Source organism: Lathamus discolor, chromosome 2 (genome assembly GCF_037157495.1).
Source record: "Lathamus discolor isolate bLatDis1 chromosome 2, bLatDis1.hap1, whole genome shotgun sequence".
Lineage (NCBI taxonomy): Eukaryota > Metazoa > Chordata > Aves > Psittaciformes > Psittacidae > Lathamus > Lathamus discolor.
In genome coordinates, this window is record NC_088885.1 from 23,965,793 (window position 1) to 23,983,661 (window position 17,869).

At 37.8% G+C, this 17,869-nt stretch overlaps 1 protein-coding gene across 15 annotated transcripts in view; it reads left to right on the plus strand.

Moving 5' to 3' along the window:
- The window catches only part of RBMS3 (RNA binding motif single stranded interacting protein 3), a 721,711-nt gene that overhangs the window by 682,523 nt on the left and 21,319 nt on the right, over positions 1-17,869 (plus strand). For all 15 annotated transcript variants that reach the window (XM_065666137.1, XM_065666135.1, XM_065666138.1 and 12 more), the window contains one exon: positions 1,959-2,069. In XM_065666137.1, coding sequence (XP_065522209.1) covers positions 1,959-2,069 — 111 coding nt within the window. The remainder of the gene's footprint in view (positions 1-1,958; positions 2,070-17,869) is intronic.

Here is a 17,869-nt window from a genome sequence, read left to right on the forward strand (position 1 = left end):
CATTGTTTTCCTTGGGTATGGTGCTACTTCAGACTCTTGCACTGAATCTACTATGCAAAGACTGCCAAATGGCTTGGATGAGTGTATGCCCCATAGATTTGCATTCAGACTTTCAGCAAAAGGGTAGATTTTCAGGGAAAATAGAGAAGCATGAAAGAGAAATGTCACTTAAGGAAGAAAGAAGGGCTTTTTGAATAAAATATTAATTTTACTATGCTGAAAGAAATTTTGTGGTGAAAGTTTATGATTATCTTGATTTGTAAGGACCCGTGCCAACAAGAAGAAGGATAGCCTTGTGGTAGTTCATTAGAATTACTTGATCAATGGGTTAATCAGTGTAAACCAGTGCAATTTAATATAGCCAAGAAAGAGGCCAAAGTGTTCGCAAGTACTGCAGGTTTGATACTTGCACACTGATCAGCTTGTTTTATAAGCTTTTTTTTTGGAACCATGATAGATATTATATATAAGCTAGCTTCTATAATTTGCTAAATTTCTCTGGGGACTCTTGTCAGTGCGAGGAATGTAATGTGCTGTGTGACATAAAACAAGCATGTATGTATTTCATATGCTGAGGGTGTTTCAAAAAGGGCTGACCAAGCTGAGCCTACTTCCTCTTTACCATTGCATGCAAATAATGAGTTCACAGAGACTGCATAATCTACTTCTCAGATAGGATGTGCATAGACAAAATATTGCTGGAAGGTGAGAAAAAATTAATTGATACTTCCCTAGCATTTTTTATTTTTGGTTATTTTTTATTTGTGACTGAAAATTTGAAATCTTTTGCTTCTTATCAGATCCTCGGCAATGCAGTCACATAGCTGTGCAGTAATAAAGGGGAGAAAGGCACGTTAGAACAGGTGTGCTGAGGTTTCTGGAACTAGTTTATTTAAAATTCCTGTTCAGAGGTGGATTTTGTCAGTAATCTTAATGGAAAAAAAATGTCATTTTTCCTTTTTTATTAAGCAAATATGTTCAGCTGTGTTTTCCACACTTTGCATAGATGTAATGTGATTGTGCAAATTTATAATGTGTGCACACAAACATACATATGCACAAAGTAGAGCTATTATTTGGTAGGCAGAAATGGCTGAAATTCCTCATTTCACTACCTACAAGAAGAAGAGTGGACTACTGTTTCTGACTTTCTCTAACAACACAGGAAATAGTATTTTACACCATAAAACTGAAGAGAATCAACACTTCACTAAGGCATGGTGTTACCCGCATGGTACCTTTGGGAGTAGGAGAGCAAAACCCCAGAATATGAATGGCAAAGAAGCTTTCTCCAAAGCTCCTCTGACATGTTTTTTGTTTCATTTCTGTTCAAAGTTTTGCATTGGCTTTAGTTCATATGCTGCTTGTTATTAATGTCCTTTTTTTTTCATGTGGAGAAGAAAAATGCTTTTAGACACTGTGTATGTGTTTTAAGTGGGTGTCATTACCAAACTTACTGTCAATAGCTGGTCTTACTTAATGGGCTATAAAGTGTCATGTTCTTAATTCAGACTGGAAAAATCCAAGATAATAACCATAATAGGATGAAGATCTCAGAGACTAAAGTTTTCAGAAGTCTGAGGAAATTGGGGACATATGTGTTTTGTCTGTAAGATTGTTATATATATATGATATGAAAGAAACAGAAATGACAGGCATTTTGCAATGTACAGTAGCCTTCATCATAGAAAGAATATATGCATTTGTTTGTCAGAAGCAACAAAGTAAAAATTGACATTTAATTGGAACTGACATAAAATGGCCTCATTAGTAGTACAAATAATACATGTGGGTAGCTTGGTTGTCAATAGGAACAAAACATATTTCCTCTGACAGGTATATTAGTCTCTCTTAAGATTCCTGTCAAGTTTTCAGTCAGGTTCACTCATTTAGAGAATGCTGCCTTTTTCCTTTCTTTTTAAGTGAAATGTTGAAGTGTAAATGATGTGTGTTTCTAGGGTGCTGTGATAACGCCGACAATGGACCACACTATGTCAATGCAGCCAGCAAGCATGATGGGCCCTCTGACCCAACAGATGAACCACCTTTCCTTGGGCACAACGGGAACGGTAAGAAGATATATTATACTATTTACTTTCTGTATTGCAAAGCATTCATTGCTTACTGAGTTTCTCAAGGTAGTTTATTGCTCGCAGGTTTTCAGTGCTTCACCTTTTTGCCATTTTAATATTGCAGTGGTTTACTTTGATTTTTCTCCATATCCAGAGATTTCTGGCCCTGTCTGAGCAAAGATATCAAAGTGCTTTTCATTACGATGGAAACATAATGTATGGCACAAACAATATCCTCATATTGCTATGTCATGCAAATGTGTTTACAGATATGTTTCTAAAACAGTCATACAGTCAGCATTAGGTATTATAGGACAAAAATTATGAAGTAGTATGAGTAGTAAAACAGCAGGTCAACAAAATTCTACTCTGTACTTAGCAGGAATTATCTGTACTAATTCTTATGTAAATATTAGGGTTTTAATCAGAAATTTCTTTCATGCCAATCTAGAAAGTTTTATACCTCTAGGAAATGGGAGTTCTGGCTTCATGGTAGGATCCACTACTCACTTCTAAACCATAGCAGCCAGCTATGCTCCAGGCATCATACAGCAGCCATCATTTGCTCCAGGCTCAGAAATGTGATTTTGGGTGAAAGTCAGCTGTGTTTCCAGTATACTATATTTAAAAATGCATATTTCAACAATTATTTTCTCTTTAAGCTGTGTAAGTCAGATTCAAGTAACACCCCCAGAGTCAGAGAAAGGTAAAAAATACTGTCAATAAAAATTATTACAAGTATTTGAAAAGTACAAAAGCCTTCACAAAATAAGTGGTGGTTTGACATGTGAATGTGTGCACCCTGCATGAACATGTATATTTTTAAGAAAGTGCAGGCATAAGCATTACACTTTTATGTCTTTATCACATATGCTCTTTACATAATAATTACTTGAAAGTTCTATTATGTATTTAGAATTTTTTTGGTTTTCTCCAGTCTACTACTTGATACTAATCGATAGAGCATCTTTTTACAACATTTTTTAAAAATTGAAGAGGTACTGAGTAAAGTTGCATCTGTACAAGCTTACTTAGCCCTCTGTGTCCATTTAACCACTTAACTCCACTTTCTTTCCCCCTTATTTAGAAAAGCCTCTGTTAAGATCTGAGACTTGTGGTTTTATTTCTGACAAAACTTAAAGATGATGTTTTATTGTTTATTCCTGATATTTTAAATATTTAATTCAATAGTCAAAAGATGTAAGAATTGCATCTCAGATCTAATATCAGCATTTTTCCTCTCTGAAGACATGAAATTGCAGCAAGCATGAGGACTCATGAGAGTTTCTGCATGTGTAATTACTGCCTCTCAAAAGTGTGTTTAGAAATTAAGACAAGGAAATAGAAAATGCTGCTGGGCAGCTCCTGTGAATTTTTCCTTCTGTCTGTCATTTTAATTTCTACAACTTTTATGCACGTTGTCTTCTGTGATCGTTTTCTTGCAGTCTTACTGCTATGAAAGTCCCAGGTAATGTTCTCTTGTGACACTATTACAATGGTTGTTGTAACAAATCATTTGGGGAGACAGGGGACGGACTCAGAAAGGCAGTGGGTGAGCTAGAGGGCAATAATAAGATCCTGAATTTATTTTACTGCAACCGAAAGAAGATGTTTCCTTCCTTTTCCTAGCTCTTTACACAGTCTTGTCTTTCAAGGTCACAGCATTCCCTGATAACTTATGAAATACATTCAGAATGTATCTATATACCATATAGATTTATGTTTAGTATCTTTAAAACTCCTAAATCATTAACACAAAACTTAAAGGGCAAGAAAGAGTAAATGATTGATGGCTGTTACAATATCCACGGTTTCTCATAAATCTCAGATGACACCCGTTTTATCACATATAGGATTTCTTTTTTGCAAAAACACCACCAGCACCATATTCAGTTAAATTCCTCATGCAAGCAGGATAATCATGGAGGTCATCAGGAATTCCTCCTGTCAGGAATTAAAGGGAGAGTGTCAGGATTTGGGCTGCCGATAGCAGTTTTGTTGGATGTTTCCATCCTGACTTGAAATTGTATCTTGCTAATGCGTTCTGTTACTGAAAAACAATGTGAAGGGAAGGGACAACCTATTTAGACATATGATTTATTTGGACATAATTTTACTTCATTTATTCTGAAGTCTGAATTTCAGTTCAGAGAGAAGCATTGAGCATGAAGCCTTGACAAATTCAACAGAGTCCAAACCATGCTCTTGTGAATACCTCAGCAGGACTAAGTTTTATGTGAGTTATAAGACAAAAACTGTATGTTTATGTTCTGAATATATTTTTTAATTTTATCCTTAAAACTGTGCAAGAGGGTGCCATAAAGAGCCACTAGCTGTCATTCAAGAGATCAGACAGATTGTTTGAAACAAACAAACCAGAAAGTCACAAACAGTTCTGCTCAGTGTTGGCTGTAACTGTCCCAATTTAATTTAAAGCTTGCAGTATGTAAAGCGGTTTGTTTTAAAAGGCTTTCATACGTTCACTTCCTTAGACAAACCATTTTGCTAATTAACACATATTTCATCCAAAGCAGACCTCTGTGGTCACTTAAGTGTAAGTTGACTTCAAACCCACTTCCAAACCTGCCCAATTCAGGATGAATGCTGGGTTTCTAAAATACTGGTTCAAAAGAAAATCTATTCTCTAGTGAGTAAGTTAGAGAAATAACTTAAGGGCCTATGCATGCCTCATATCTTGTGGGAATTACTCTGCCTTCGGATGCTCTCTAAAATACTATGCCCAGGCTGGAGCCATTTCACAGGAGTGACCCTTCATGGAGGAGCACTCTTTAGCCCTTCAGTGAGGCAAATTACCTGTGTAAGAGTGGCCTCTGCCAATTCCTGCCTCAACACCAGAAACTGCACTTGAGTTTTGATCTCTTAGTCCTGAAGCACACTTTAAAACCCAAAGGAATTTTGTGGGCAGCTGCCTCCATCAATGCCTGCACTTGAGTTTTTAGTCACCAGCCCTGGGAGGACATTTTTTGCTAAATGCTGGCAGGGCTGCTTGCTTCCAGCTGAGACCATCCAATTCAGCAGCCAAAACAGAGCAGTTTTCCTACAGACACATTCACAGCCAGCTGCCTTTCCCTTGTGCTATGGGAAGCCTTCAGTAACTGGCTGCAGTAAGCACAGACCAGAAAGCACAAAGAATTTTGTTTAGGAAAGTTTTCTTTCTCTCCAGAACCCCCAAAGAATGTGTATTTTATTGTATTCTCTTTTTTTAATATTCTCATTTCTTATCTATTATTGAATTGTCTGCATAAAATCGGACATCTCTGCTATACTAAACACTCCTTAATCAGGAGGATGCACTATGGCTATCAAGATGCCAGGGCAAGTGAAGACCCCAAATCCATCTTTACTTGATTTCACTGCCCACATCATGAAAACATACAGCTGCAGCAAATATTCCAGGTCAAAGGATAGTATAGGACACCGGGGAAGAGAGGAGTACTGATCTGCGGTTTGTGGCAAGTCAACCCTATGTTTCTGTGAGAGATTTTTGTGCAGCATTTGCATCTCCCATTTACTGTGCCTTGTGCTTCACCCACCAAGAACATAATTCCTCTCTGCCCTTATGAAAATCAATTTAATTTTTGCTAGTGAAAATACAATTTATATTACTGATGAATTGAGAGGCAGGTGTGCTGCTATGATCACCTCCTCAATCTGCCTGAAATCTGGAGTTAAGCAGAGGGGTGGAATCTGGAATCTGCCAGACAAATTCTTTCTGCCATATTTATATGTATTTTTCGTATTACCTCTTCACTCAAAAAGATCAGAAAGCATTTGTACGTGTGCACTGGCTTTGGGCAAGCATGTAAAGAAAACCTAAGCATAAATTTTGTTAAGATTGCAGCAAAAAAGCAATAACTCTGAATATTCTGAGTGAGGTGACAACCCACACTCAGCTCCTACAATTGTATTAAAATAAAATTTCAATGCCAGGAAACATAATGTGAAGACAGACAACCAGTTTTAACATGGAATTTTTTCTTTTGTTTACTAGTTTAGTATCATTATTTATTACAGTAAGTTTTGTTTTCCCTATGTAATATTCATCTGCAATTAGGTCTGTTGTTGAAAAAAGTACCATAGAGGCAGAACAGAGTGATTGAGCCTGTAAGGGCAGCATTGAAAGAGCAGCATTAGTATGTGTTTAATAATGTATGGAGGCTGGAATTGTTCCATCATCAGCCTGTCATTCAAAATGTTTCCGATACAGCCATTGAACTGACATCTGTTTTGTGGTTTAATAAAGTTGTGATTGATGCCTGAGTGGATATAATACAAAAACCTTTAGAAATATAAAAAATGAGCAGTCAGATAGTTGTTTTCACTCCCTGTTGCTTGGCTGCCTTTTACTGCAGCACTTCCATGTTTGGCCGTCAGCAGCAATAATCTGCCTCTTCAGTGGGAAGAAGATTTGCTCTATTCTTTCTCCTCTGCTGCTCATTCCTGAAGGAAGTTTTCTGTTCTGCACTTTCTGGATTTGGCTTTCTCTCCCCTCCCTCCTGTTAGCATCCATTTCAGATACCACTTGGGTTCCAGTGTCATCTAACAGATTGAGGCGGCCTTTGTTACTCCTTGTTGGCAGAGGGGTAATTCCAGCTTCTTTTTTTTCCCTCTCTTTTGGAACTGCCTTACCATAGTCTTGTTTCATCTTAAACCTTTGAGGCTCACACCAATGGGAGAGTAAGTAGAAGCCAGATTTTTACTAAAACTGCTAGCTCAAGTGTGCTGCTTAATTGTTCTTCACTCCTGCAGACAGTTCACTCAGCTTTCAGCTCCTAATGTAAGAACATAATAGGCACTCCCTTGCACTTTTTAAACAATCAAGCAAAAAACCTACTAAAAAAAATTAATTGTTCTAGATACCTCTGCATTAAAAATGCAGTCAGGTGGAAGAACTGCATTTATGTAATGTGGGATTCTATTGAAACTGCAAACCACCCTAACTCAGCTTTCCTGGTTTATAGTATCACCAGTTATCTCTCGCTGGAATAACAGGCTTGTTACACAGGTACATCAGTCTTATCTTTCACTTTGTTGGTTCTTTTTGTTGCCAGTGGAGCTTGATGATATCTCCAGAACCCTTCAATGGAACAACAAGCTTTTTATAAGTTTTTTATCTTTTATTTCCTTTGGATACTCCATGGTCACCAGTGGTTTAAAATGTCACCTAAAGGCCTCAGCAGAATAACTGCTTTGTTAGATAGGGTAGGGGTTTTTTTATGTTTAATCTGCAATTCTATTTGCACATACTACAGCTACACAGAGCTGAAACATCATTGCATTCCCCTGATGTTCAGATCCTTGTTCAGAAAGCACTCTGTTATTCTAATTGTATGTCAGAAGGTCCCTGGAGAGTTACAGGAGCAAAGTTTCTTTACAGTCTTGTGCCTTTCATGTTATCAGGTGTTAATCTTAAAGCTCTTTTATTTTATTTATTGACTGACTGTTTCAGTTACTGCTTGTGTGGAAAATATGTGACTGAACCCACTGCAAGTGGAATTACCTTAGTTCATGCTGCAACTAAAATCATCCTTGTCCATTTACTCAGCCAAGGTCCCTGGCAAATGCAAGTGATTAACAACGTGAGGCTGTCTGGGGCAGGAGGTCCGCTTAAGTAGAAACTATTCTTGTTGCAAAGAAGAACAGCATAAGCTCCCTTGAGGTTTATAAAAAAACAGATAGGTCTTCCTGCACCTTTCTTCCCAAACAGCCTTTTGAAAGGCAGCTCCAATCTGCTTGATGCATAATTTGAGATAACAAAGGGGCACTCAGTGCAATGGAAAAGCACCAGATTCCAAGCAGTCAACAAGGAACAAATAACTTTTGGATGCATTGAATCAATTTGCAGAATCCACTGCCACTAACTATTATTGAGACAAATAGGTTAGCAATCTTAAAAAATAGATTTGACGTTTCTATAAGGAAACATTTGCAGGTGCAGCAGTAGGGTGGAAAAAATCTTGACAGTATAGGCCAAACACCTGCCAGGATGAACAGGGAAGGCTGGGATCCTTTCCCTTTTGGGGCCATCCTGAAATCCCACAGATTCTTGCAGGAATTGGGCTGATCAGCCCCTGCGTAGAGGAGGGTCTTTATATCAGCTGTCTCAGCAGAGGTTTCAGTCTATATTTGACCATAGCTGTCGTTAGATCATATTTTTTAATTAATAAGAGTTTATAAATTTCAATTTCTGCAGTGTTCCTCTTCTGAATTCAGCTTTACATTCCCACCATTTGTTGGCAGTGGCTTACTGTTTGCCTTTATGTGTAAGTTGTGCCTACCTTTGAAGCCACGGCCTGACATAGGCAGAGAAAGGGGAATGTAAAAGGAGGATGAACACCAATGGAAGGAATTCGTTTTCTGGTTCAAGCAGCCCTTCGTACAAGCAGAGAGTGTCAGTAGCTTTTATTGTGTGTTAAATTTTACCTTCACATGACACTTCCACAAATAGGAAGTGCTTTTGTTGAGGACTCCTTGCCTCTCTTTGAGGTATCAGCTACCGACTCAAAGTGACAACAGCCCAGATTCCCTTTCAGAGAAGCACTCAACTCCCTGGTTGTGGTGATGTTAAATTAACACAGAGCAACAGTGATGAATCAGCAAAGCAGAAAATATCAGCCAGAAAAGCCATAACTATATAACTTCATTTTCATCATCAGACAAATGTCATTCATGTAATTAATTTGCAGCTTGCATCATGTATCTGTGAACTTGAATATTTAGAGTCTTGTTTCTCATATATTTTCCTACATGTGACTGCTGTAGTTCTATTTTGTGGTTTCTGGAAGTGCTACCTAAAGGACATTTAAGGACAATAGTAATGTAGTTCAAAGCCACTTCTTCCAAAGCATGTTTGCTATTTAATGATAGCCATGCACTTCATGTAAAATGAACTTCTGTATTTTGGAATAATGAATAGACACCAAAAGCCATAAAATTAATAGTGTCTGACATACAGTTAGTGGTCTACAGCATAACCTTCCCCAAAAGGCTTACCTTTATTTATACACCCAGAAATTTGTTCATATGTCTGCTAGAGATGAGCCAAGATTGCAAACTCATTTTTCTAGCTACTCATTTTTCTAGATCATTCACCTAAAAACTTTGAATGTTAAGAGGGAAAAAGTGTATGTTCACACATATTCATGTTAAATTGTGCAAATAGCAAGGCAGGTTTTGGGGAGAGAAGGTTAATTTAGTTTGCTTTGGCTTGGCTTTAGTGATTTGTATAAGATTTAGCTGAAAGAGGCTCTTTATTTAGCAGACAGGGAGGTAGAAAAGAGGAACAAATAATAGGTTAAAAAAAGCTGTAAATAATTCTAGGTTAGAAGCATCCTGACACCTACATCTGACAAACTCAATAAAAGGTGGAAACCAAAAGTACTCCAAATTTTAGGTCTGTCATCTGTATTTTCTTGATGCCTTTCTTTTTTTGTAAATGTTTTTCATTCTGTAATCAAGAACATATCTCTTTGCCTTATTAGAGTGAAACTTTTTTTAATTATCCTGCCTGTGTTTAGACTTCAGTGATTCTGACATAAATTATGAATATGGCTTTCTATAGAAGTAATGAATCCATATCATAATGGCGCAGACAAGCTCTAGGGGGTTCTGTAACCCAAGACAAGTTTGAGGATCTTAGAGAGGTGAGGGGTTTTTTTCAAAACTGTGAAAAGCAACAAATGTCTCCCAGAGTTGGTGGCTTCCACAGCTCTTCTCTGCCAAGAGCTGGGAAACAAGGCCTGTGATATGTCTCCACATGTTACAAGTGCATGTAAGCACAGCAAGAAGTCATGAAATCCTTGAAGGGCCTGTATCTTTAATGGAAAAGAACAACATGATGTATTACACGGAAGAACAACTACTCTGTACTAAGCCCTCTTTCAGTCCTTCACACAATACCAGTTCTGTCTAAGGTGAAGTACTTGAATTGTATCAACTTCAATCGCAAATGCCATAAACTTTAGCTGAAAGAAAAGGGAGCAAAGGAGGTAAACAACAGTAGCTTGTAATACAGTGTAGGTATGTGAAGGGCATCAATGGAAAAGAGGAAATGGTTGTAATGGTGTCAACAATATAAATTAGGATATGAAGGTGAAATAGTGAAAACATGAATATCTTGCAGAAAATGCTAATATATTGAGAGCTAGACTAGTGTTTGAAATTAACCATGAAAGGTCACTGTTTGGGACATCTAGAACTCAACTGGGCCAAACACCTTAAAATCTGCAGTAGGGACTTTCAAGATGTTGACACAAAAACAGATCAATGGTCCAACAGCCTTTTTTCATCTTCAGCCTCTGTTTTTCATTGCAAAAATATATTGTTATTTCAATTCAAAACAGGTAATATAATTTAATCTTTATTTTTTTATTCATTTAAGTAACGAGAATTCAGGAAATTGTAAAAGCTTCTGAAAATTATTGCCGAGTATGCTGTACCAAGACTCAGAAAAGTGCTGTACATGCAAATAATATTTATGATGTCTGCATTTTGCACAGTCAAAGAGTAAACATATGTTGCAAGTGACCATTCACAGTATTCACTTACAAAAAAAATTTGTGTTCAAGAGTTAAGATTGACTTATTTCAGTATGTGTGGATTAGTAACTATAATGCTTGCTTTTGTCTTTGGTTTTTTTTCAGTGGGATGGGTACATTTTGTTAAGCAAAACGTTTCTACTCAGAACAGCAACCTTTGAACTACATTCCCAGTGTTTTCTCATAGGGAAAACTACACTTCCAGGGGCACTGGGACTTCGAAGAGACACTACATTATAGATGCTGCAGTGTTTCTGGGGCTGACATGTTGCCACATTATTGAAACTGCACACAATGGAGTTGAAAGTTAATTTAATTTTAAGGATGTTCACTAGGTTTCATATTGTAATCACAGTGACAGAAATAACATAGCCTGTGTGTTAGGCAAGAGCCTGGGCCTGCAGATGCTTGCAAAAATAATATTCCATTGAATTTCACCTCCTTTTTCCACAGTGTATCCCACTGAACTTCAGTGCACAGTGCATTTCACAGTTAATCCTCATGCCTTATCAGATGTTTGGCAAGTTGATAGCCCAAAGGTTTAAGCTTCCGCTAAGATAAGTTGCCAGTACTTTTGAGGTATCTTTCTTATTTTCATCCGGAAAGAGCAGCCTGTTCAGGGTTAACTCATTTGTAAAACAAGGTTAAATGAAGGAACTAAAGGTAGAGTCTTCATACACTATAAGACACTGGGATCCCAGCTATACAGTGATTCAGCCTGAAGTTCTCAAGAAAAGGGCAAGCTTTGTTCAAATGATTTACAATTCCATAGGGAGCTGCTGATGGCAATAACCTCTGTGCCCTCAGATGGTATTTTATTATTGTTTGTGATTTATGGGTGGTTCTGTGTCAGTGCTATGGATCTGTAGAATCCTCTTGCTCCTAAAAGACTCAATTTGGGAGAAGAGTTCTGCTATAACTAATGTTTACTATGAAACAGCTCAGTCAGCACATTTCATTAAACTGTAACAAGGGGTTTGAGGGCAGCTGCATTGAGTGAATTTGGGAGTTTGCTGAACTGAGTTGTTTTTCTGGCAAGGTAAATGAACTGTTGAACACGGCAGATTTCTACTGTGTGGCAGATGAGAGCTGCATCACATCTGGATGGGTCCAGGGAGCAATTGTATGTCAAAAAGGCAAATCTTTTTCCGGTCCTTTGGAGGACTGCTCTACCCTTTGGGACTCATTATTGATTTCAAATGTGATGGGCACACCGGTATGCTACTGATTTTGCCCTTTTAATTTTAGCATTGTAATACAGCAACAGCCAGTTTATTAAGAGTTTAGTATCTAAATGTACAAGTTTTTGTGCATTTGCCAGCCTCAACTCCCTGTTTTCCTGCGCTGAGTGTGTTTCCCTTGAGTGTTTCCCTTAAATCAGTATAATATTTCTATGGTGCAAACTGATGTCACTGATAAACTTCATGCTGTTTGTTTTCTCTGGCCTGCCATCCGCAGTTGTAAGAGGGGTTTGCAGTATAGACCAAAAGATGCTATGACTGACTTTTGTTTTCATCCACTAAGTCACCTGACTATTCACTTCCTAAAATACAGATATAACCTTCATTCTTCTCTGCTGCCAGCCCTTCCTACCTGAAACATCAGCACTGAGCTAAAAAATGGGTTGTATTTGTTCTCTTTACAATTACCATTTTTGCCAGTGCTAGTCAAAATGACAAAAATCATAGTGACAAAAATATAATAACAAGGTAAAGTGAGTATTTGGCAATAAAGGTATTCGACCCATGACCTTACCTGTATCCACAAAATCCAAATTGGTGCTCAAAATTTTAGTAGCCAAATGTAATTTTCTAGCAAAAACTATTTTGCCACCTTTCTTTTAATACGCAGGTTTTCCTAACTAGCTATTAGTAGGGCTGATTATCTTCCTGTGAAGATAATGGACTTTTCTCAGAAATCTTAGTTTTCTGGTAACAAATGGTTGCTTCATCAAGGTGGCCACAACTGGATTAATTGTATTTTATTTTAATTGAGGTTTTCTTTTTTCCTTTACACCTTCTAGACAAATTGTTATATTACACAAAGTTTATTTATAACTTAAAAATATAAGTAACAACAACTTCGAATCTCCTTGATGTATTATGGGAAATATGAAAATAGTAGAAACAAATTCCATTCAGCATATGGATACTGGCTGAATATGGAGGTTTCCTTATTTTATTTGTATAGCTTGTGCCTGAACTATTGAGAGCAAAAGACCACTGACTTTCCTGAAATTTCTATCATTTGTTTAAAACTGAGTGTAAGAGAATTAGAAATCAAAATGATTGATGAAAAAATTTAAAGTAATTAACCTGCAACAGAAGGCAAAGAAAAGAGCAATACATTTCAAGGCTTATAAAGCCATTTTTCCTTTTCATTAATTTCTGTAGAATGTCATGATCAGCATTATATTTTCTTGGCTTTACTCGTTACTTCTTCAGCGTGCCTAGCACTGAAATTTGCTTACTTCTCTCAGAATAATCTGTAACAACCAGTCCTGTATAATAATGATGAAAAAGATTTTCAACTGGAAGTTTGCAAACAACTCAGTCTTCTAAATTGTTTGAATGTCAAATACATTTTGGTATTTATATTTCCTTAAGTTCACTAGCAGTATGGACAGCTGTGTCTTGGTGGTTGTATTTAATGGTTTCAATTTCACTCTGTTTTCAACTTCATGCTCTGTGTAGTCTTTCTTACAATCCTTCACAACAAGCAAAAAGTTCCAGTCCTGAGGCTAGGATGAGAGTTAAGCAGATGCTGTTTCAGTTCACAATTACAATTCCTTCAAGGCTATTAGGGAATATTATGGCTGGGCAGGCCAGCAGCCTGCCCAACTCCTCCATCCTAAGATTAAATTCATTGTCCCTGACATCAGCCGTTAAGTGAGAGGAATCTGCAAATGCCCTTATTTAGTTTCAGGAATAACCAGTTTTACACTTTCTAAATGTGAACTCTGCTAATTTGTATTTTAGGAGTGTATCTTGGGAGTCCACTATAACACTCATATGTCAGCAGCAATCCTTCTTTGTCAGGTGAATCATGCAAAGTCCAATGGTTTTAAAGGTGTTGTTATAAATTTATTTGATAGAAAAATGGCCATTTTGTCATCTCTGTCATATTCTTGGACAAGAAAATGTGTCGTGGAGTTAAGACTTTCTCCATTGCAAATATTTGCACAGCACTTAATCTTTTTTTCTTTTTTTTTCTCTTTTTTTTTTTTTTTTTTTTGAGTGTAAAAGGGAAGTAGAAAGGGAACATTTTGCTGACCCATGAGCACCAAATGAAAATGCCTGAGCTTTCCAGTCAGTCCATGCGCCAAAGCCAGAACTGCATAAGAAAACCCAGAAAGGATAGTCTAGCCTAGAAATAGATACTCTGCAAGATCCTCCTGAGACAAACAATTTGCTGACTGGGCTGCAGCGTTTGAAGAGGCCAGGCTGTTTCTCTCCATCCTGCTTACTTGCCTGTACAGGCTGAGGTGCATTCGTGCAGCATTTATTCCTTTTCACGTCAGTGGAGCACAGGGATCAGAAAAGTTCACTGAAAACTCCTGTTAGGGCCCGTGGAGAGGTTTTTTAAAATATACGCCTGTAAGGAAAGCTAAAGATGATTGAATTTTAGTTTGATAGCTTGTAAATGGGCTTTGTCAGCTGTGATTCTTATTTTTTCCCAACACTGTACGTGACATGCCTTGTCATCAATGTCATTTAAGAGAATACATCTCCCAGCATTGCCTTCTGATGAAAGGAAGGGTCGAAAATATTTTCCAGATTCACAGTCCCAGTGTTTCTTGTGACTATTATTTTAAGGCAGATAGGGAAAAGTGTTCGAGCCTTTTCTTCTATTCCCAGGTGGATCTACCTGAAGCATTCCCAAGTATCTAAAAGAAGCAGTGGTGTTCCATGGAGGAAAGCTAGATACCCTAGTACAGACTGGGGAGAGTGCACGAGACAGTTTATCCTACTGGCCTTATCACTTGTTACAGTTTTGCAGTCATTGACAGTAATATTTCATTAATCTGGAATGCTGTTTGAGAGGATGAGTACGTTCGAATTTTTGTCAGTTTTAATGCTCAGCAGTGATGTATAATATTCTGTGAATGTAATATATTATTAAAAATATGTCTACAGCTCTGACTATGCATCATGACACATTTGAAGGATCTTGTCTGCTCCTAGAACACCCATCTCCAAGTTCTAGTAATTTAATTTGCCATTTGGAGCACGGATTTTGCAGTGTTTTCAAGCTGTGACTATACAGACATTGAAGAAAAAAATCAAAAAATGTCTCTGGACTTTCTACTTCAATCAGGTGTAATTTTTAAAAAGTTTTATGCCATCAGGATTAAACGTAGAAATTGCACATAGAAACATCTTAGCAGATATTCCAGAGTATCCTTCTGCAAACTGAACATTGGTACATTTTTTTGTTAGATCTCCTTTTTGATGAGTAGCTCACTATATGGATGTCTACAGCATTTCCTTTCTTTTAAATGTGCGCCAATGCAGAACATTGCTGAAGGCCAGTCATGACTGGGACTTTTCTCTTTTCTGTTTTCCCTTTTCCCCACCTTGCCTTTCCTTATCTTCAGTTTGCCTTTGGGCCAAGACTTACCTATGTTTTTGAGCTGGATGCGAAGTTTTACAACCCCTCATTCCCTGGGTCTGCTGCCACCCCAGGGAAGTGTGTTACTTGTCAGCCTGGTTGTATGGTAATGTTTGTGAGGGACACAGTAATCCATTGCCTGGATGAGAGCTGACAGTGCTCTGAGAAATAGGACAGTACCTCTGCCCTTGATCAGGCTTTCCATTTGAAAGTTTTCATTTTGGTAATTACATCCTTCCCGGACAGTAGCCATAGTCATTGATCATCCTAATATCATTATAACTGATTCCCATAAGTCACCTTTTAAAGACACTTTCTGTGGATTCTTTCCGTCCTATATCTTCTTCCTCTGCAGTCACAGATAAGACTTTTTCTTTCTACCTTTCATGTGATTGATTAAAAATGCCACATACTTCCTTTACGTACGGCCTGGTAATATACACATCACATTTCTTCTCTCGGGATCTTAATCAGAACAAGTAATGGCCTTTCGCTTTTCTCATTAGCAAAATGGAAAAACACCATACCCCGTCCATTAGAAATACAGCATTGTAATATGAATTTATAGAAAAGTGGCTGTGTGCCAGCAGTCATGGAGCAAATTTACCTTAAAGGATTTTCAGAGAGAAAAAAGAAAAAATCACTCTTTCAGTCTGGCAAGCAAACATTTTGAGCTGTAACTTATCATGCCTGTCTGTCAGGCATGTTGCGGTTGCTCCTTAAGTACTGTTTGGACAGCTCTGTCATATAAAGGGCATTCATAAGGAGGAAATACCAGTGTTTGTATATGTATTAATGTCTTCCCAAATGGTGAGTTCCTTCCTGGATTATCCTCCTCGTTCTGTCATCTCCTATCAGAATGGGAGGGAGGGGAGGAAGTTTGGAAGATCTTGTTATGTTTTGCTTTGCTTTTAATTTTTCACAGAACATGCTAACCTGAAAAACTGTAACAAGAACAACTATTACACCGTACTCATCTATCAAGCTTTTACCTGAAACTGCTGCTATGCTTTTTCTTAGCCCTGTCTATTTGCAATCAGTACACTGAGATGGAGGACAAGCCTGATTAAGAGGGGGTCTTCCCCACTGAAGTGACTTGTTTTCACTTGGCTTGGACCTAACTGTTATTAAAATTCTTAAAAGTGCTTATACTGTCCAGGACTGTAAGAGGGTGTTTTATAATTGTATATAATTTGAATGTATATGAGCTGACTCTGTCTCCTCTGGAAGTAGTGAAGGAATACAAAGGACAGCCTTGGAATGCTGCTATTCCACTAGCAATAAAACACCTCAGTGAAATAATGTGAAAGACCTGAAGTAGTCAAAAATGGGAGACACTCTAAAGGAACCTGTTTAGAACAGTTTAGGAGGGGAATTAGTGATTAGTTGACAAAACAGGAAGACATAAGGCAAGGAGGGAAAACTGGGTTTTGTATTGGAGATTTTTTTTTTCATTCTTTCATTTTCTGTTTTGTGTTTCTTCATTTTTGTTTTTTTTTTTTTTCTTTTTGGTATCTTTCCTCCTCCACTAGCCTCCCCCTTTGTAATTCAGATGGAACAATGACAAACTGGCAGAGATTCTGTGTAGCTGTTACCACAAAGTGAGTTCAGCCCTGCAAACAGATCACTACATGGTAGACGAGCTCATGACATAGCAATATGATTCAGCCCACTTATTATTATCAGCCAGCACCATGCTAAAAGGCAAAGTTTCTCCTTTGGTTATGCAGCCCTGGAGGTGATACAGTCTGATGTGTCTCAGATATCCTGCCTCAGCTGATAATTAACATACTAAGGGGCAGACTCTTACTCAGTTGCACTCTGTCAGTAGGGCATTGGCATTGATTTAAGAGGACTTTTTCCCTGTAAGAATTTCAAGAGTTTGTGGAAATGGGTAAAAAAAAGGCCTCACAGAAATGCTTACTAATGCCGTCTTCCCTGCCATGTGAGCAAAACTAATGATCACGTAAATATATTTAAAGATTTTAACAGACCAATTTGTATGCTAATGAGAAGCAATATTTTGTACTGCATTATTTTAAACCATAGTACTTTAAATGTCTTGAGGTTGTCACCAGCCATTAAAAGTTAGTATTCTCTATTATCCACATCCTTTCCAAATGTAAACATAGCTGATCCTTTTGCTCAAGTTAGTTACTGATAGAAAGGGCACACTGAACAACATCCATGGTTTCCAGATTGTGGGAAATTCATCTTACAAAATTTGGTTTCATTCTGATTCATCTTTTAAAACTCAAAACAAAACAGAAAAATTCTCCCATGAGCCAGAAATTCCAAACCAAAATTATTTTTCTGAAACAATGGCTCGTAGTACTTCCAATACAGAATATACTCCAAAAGATCTTGACAGCTGCCAACTGTTTAAACATCCCTCTCGGTTGCTGTGCTGCTCCATGTCAGCTTTCAGGCAGTAGCTGCAAAGCACTCTCAGGATTTCATGTTCCAGAGCAGCCTCCCCATGTCCGATGCTTTGGGAAGGCTTCCAGGTCTCCTTCCAGGTCTGTTTGTCGAGGACTGGATTAGTCCAGGGAGCCAAATCAGGAAATCCCAGGAATGTTGCTTTGGGCAAGCAACTTCGTGGGATTATCCTGGAAGAAAATCAGGGCA